A 3,135-nucleotide genomic window follows, 5' to 3' on the forward strand; every position below is an offset into this window, starting at 1 on the left:
CATCCGCTTCTCCGGGTTTGGCAATTGAGGCTCGAATCCCGCATGCTTGGTCGCGCTAATGTTTACTAGGCTCAGTAGCCTCGCTGCCTCACCCAGCAGAGGCACAGTTGGGACTGTGAGGCGGAGGGCGCCTGAGGCTGAGGTCTGCAGACATGATTCTGGAGTACTCCGGAGTACTCCATCTTCAGTTCCTTGATTGCGGTGCCAGCAGAGCTTCGCCATCCCTCCTTCGGATGGTAGGCTAGGAGGATCCATCTTGGATCTTCCCCTGCATTTTATTTCCTTTTCTGTGCGTCGCTCGTTCACTCATCCGGCCCTGTCCGCTCCTTGCAGCAGTCCTGCCGTCCCCCGCAACAAACACGGTCTGCCACCTCAAAACTGCCATGCGGGGCCTTTGGTCAGGGCTGCTCCTTACGAGCAGCCTGCTGCCAGCCGTCAATGCTGATGAGACGGCCACTCCCTTCCTGATGAACTGGGGCGAGTCGGTCTTATGGACCTGATGGACCATGGCAAGCCGTGAATGTTAGCATTGGCACCTCCCGAGCAGCCTGTGTCGCTATATCCTGGGGGGATCTGGGGCAGCCACATCCTCACGACATATATTTGTCAGAATAAATCGCTCTCCCCGACGTGTTATGGGCAGCAGGCGGGCCTGTTCAACCCTGATAAATTCTCTAAATTCAACAACCACTCGATCGCACTCTACGAGAGCGGAGAGATCACCACCGGCGTCCATGCCATTCCGCAATACGGCTTTATGAAGAATGCCATGGATAATATGGATATAGGCGGAGTTATTATTCCCAATGTCACCATCATGACGGTCACCAACACCTCCCAGACATACCCTAGAGGTCAAAGTTATCCGGTTGAGGTGGGAATCTTGTCCCCTAGGCGCTCCTCGTTACAACACATCCTACACCGAAAACGACGGCCGCCCGCCGCTGAACACGACTTTTATCAACAGCTACCTATATACGAACGGAGGCGGCAAGGCTATTCCGTCGTACTCGTACGGATTGCACATTGGATCGGCCGCCTTGAACATCCCCGGTTCTCTCTTCTTGGGCGGATACGACCAGTCGCGTGCGCTGGAGCCAGTGTCGGCCCAACCCTATACCTCGGCAGAACCTGGAGGGTCGTTTGCGATCGAGCTTCTCGATATCGAAATCGGAGTCGCCACCGGAGGATCTCCGTGGAACTTCACGAACAAAACGGGCCTGCTGATCCAGGGAGATTCCCCCTCCCTCAAGTCCGCAGACATTACCCGTGATGTTTTCTCCTGTTAACCCTTACCTCTATCTGCCGAAGAGCACTTGTGATGCCATTGCGGCCGAGCTGCCTGTTGAGTACCATGCCGACATGGGTCTCTATTATTGGGACACCACGAGCCCTGAGTACAGCAAGATCGTGACGTCGCCCGCATACCTCGGTTTCACCTTCCAACTGAATGCACTCAATACGGCCAACTTTACGGTAAGAGTTCCGTTTGCCTTGCTCAATCTGACCCTCGAGGCGCCCCTGGTCAGCACGCCCACCCAGTATTTCCCATGCTTTACCAGCAACGGGACATACGGGCTGGGGCGTGCCTTTCTTCAGGCGGCCTTTGTTGGCGTCAACTGGAGCAATGATGGAGTAGGGAATTGGTTCCTGGCCCAGGCCCCGGGCCCGAATTATCAGGCGACTCCGTCGACCACGGTCATCGCGCCGGGCGACCAGTCACTGACAGGATCCCAGAACAGCTGGCTGGACACCTGGACGGGGCACTGGACCCCTCTGCCTGAGCCTTCCGACGTGAGCAATGCAAATGCAGCTGAGTCGTCTGCTAGTAGCAGAAGCGGCGGTCTCTCCAGCGGTGGAAAGGCAGGCATCGGAGTGGGCGTGAGCGTAGGCGGTCTGCTCATCATTGCCGGTGTTGTCCTGTGCCTCCTCCGGCGGGGTGGTCGCCAGGAAGATGCGACCAAAGCAGAGGCCACGCCTCTACAACCCAACGCGGCTATGGTTGCTCCTGCTGCAGTCATGGAGTCATACAAGCCATACGGGGACATGGGCGCGAGCAAGCAGACGTACGCATATTACGGTGGTCCACCACCGGTAGCGCCTGGGTCGGTGCCTCGGGCGCCTGTGGAGTTGGATAACCACAGCGGACGCATCCACGAGCTGCGGTCGTAGTCACTCCACAAAAAAAAAAACGAAAAACGAAAAGGAAGAAAGAAAAGAAAAACAATTCCTGTCGCATTCATCTGACAGGACGACTGACGATGTCATGTCTTGGAATGCATTTTTGCACTGGCCGGAGTAATTGACTGGGTTTGGATATGGAATTGGATCGATCGTATACCCATGCATGCCTTTTTTTTTCTTTCCTTTTGAGCTGTATATATATTTCTGTATCTGCAGCCAGCTAACAGCAACGTTTATATACCTACCCAAGTAATGTATACAATAAACTATGGGTTGGACACCATGAGTGTATGTACATACGTACAGGCAGAAATAATATTTTTACACGAGTCTTATTATTATTATTACCACCCCTGAGTTTTATTTTATACTCCGTACAAGCCTTTAACGACTCGCTCCGCTCGTCTAGGCTTGAAGGGTAAAGAACACCTAGGCTTACTAATGCCTATAAATGCTCCGGACCTTCGGCCCTCCGCATACCTGTAATATAAGCCTATATATAAAGCCTATAGGATGCCAGCATGAAGCCTATAAGGGTTCCAGCGTAAAGCCTGTAGGGGTTCTAATATGAAGCCTTTTAGGGGTGCCAATGCAAGCAGAGAACAGCTGCGGAGCTTACATAATGGCCACAGCGGGAGCTGACTAACTAGTTAACTAGTTAGTTAACTAACGTAATCCACCACCGAGCTGGTCAGTCCTTGGCCAAGAGTTGCAGCCCAACGTGACCGAAAATCTTGAAGATTATTGCAACAAAATCTATTATATTTTCCTATATAAAAGAAAAGGCACTATTTATTAGGACATTTAAGCCGATTATGGCCTTCTTGATTGCAATTACTGCACCTTGGTGGTCTCCGTGGTCGTCGAGATGATTCCTGCAGTTGCTCATGCTCTTGAGCTTTTTGCTGCCCTTCAGCACCTGTCAAGCTTCCCCCTGCTTGAATAAAATAT

At 52.6% G+C, this 3,135-nt stretch overlaps 7 protein-coding genes across 7 annotated transcripts; 3 read left to right on the forward strand and 4 right to left on the reverse strand.

Moving 5' to 3' along the window:
* Nucleotides 1-306, reverse strand: T310_10295 (uncharacterized protein; the record flags this gene model as incomplete). The annotated part of the gene is made up of 1 exon (XM_013467288.1): nt 1-306. A coding segment is annotated over one exon (306 nt), but the record flags the coding sequence as incomplete, so codon positions are not given.
* On the reverse strand, nt 242-523 carry T310_10296 (uncharacterized protein; the record flags this gene model as incomplete). Its single annotated transcript, XM_013467289.1, has 1 exon — nt 242-523. A coding segment is annotated over one exon (282 nt), but the record flags the coding sequence as incomplete, so codon positions are not given.
* Nucleotides 521-1,273, forward strand: T310_10297 (Aspartic protease; the record flags this gene model as incomplete). Its single annotated transcript, XM_013467290.1, has 1 exon — nt 521-1,273. The coding sequence occupies one exon, from the start codon at nt 521-523 to the stop codon at nt 1,271-1,273; it is 753 nt and encodes a 250-aa protein (XP_013322744.1).
* Nucleotides 822-1,289, forward strand: T310_10299 (Aspartic protease; the record flags this gene model as incomplete). Its single annotated transcript, XM_013467291.1, has 1 exon — nt 822-1,289. A coding segment is annotated over one exon (468 nt), but the record flags the coding sequence as incomplete, so codon positions are not given.
* On the reverse strand, nt 972-1,292 carry T310_10300 (uncharacterized protein; the record flags this gene model as incomplete). Its single annotated transcript, XM_013467292.1, has 1 exon — nt 972-1,292. A coding segment is annotated over one exon (321 nt), but the record flags the coding sequence as incomplete, so codon positions are not given.
* T310_10301 (Uncharacterized protein) lies at nt 1,228-2,172 on the forward strand (the record flags this gene model as incomplete). Its single annotated transcript, XM_013467293.1, has 1 exon — nt 1,228-2,172. A coding segment is annotated over one exon (945 nt), but the record flags the coding sequence as incomplete, so codon positions are not given.
* Nucleotides 2,173-2,505, reverse strand: T310_10305 (uncharacterized protein; the record flags this gene model as incomplete). The annotated part of the gene is made up of 1 exon (XM_013467294.1): nt 2,173-2,505. A coding segment is annotated over one exon (333 nt), but the record flags the coding sequence as incomplete, so codon positions are not given.
* Between the last annotated feature and the right edge of the window lie 630 nt (nt 2,506-3,135).

The sequence above is a fragment of the Rasamsonia emersonii genome (genome assembly GCF_000968595.1).
Source record: "Rasamsonia emersonii CBS 393.64 chromosome Unknown ctg1118621762474, whole genome shotgun sequence".
In the NCBI taxonomy this organism is placed as follows: Eukaryota; Fungi; Ascomycota; class Eurotiomycetes; order Eurotiales; family Trichocomaceae; genus Rasamsonia; species Rasamsonia emersonii.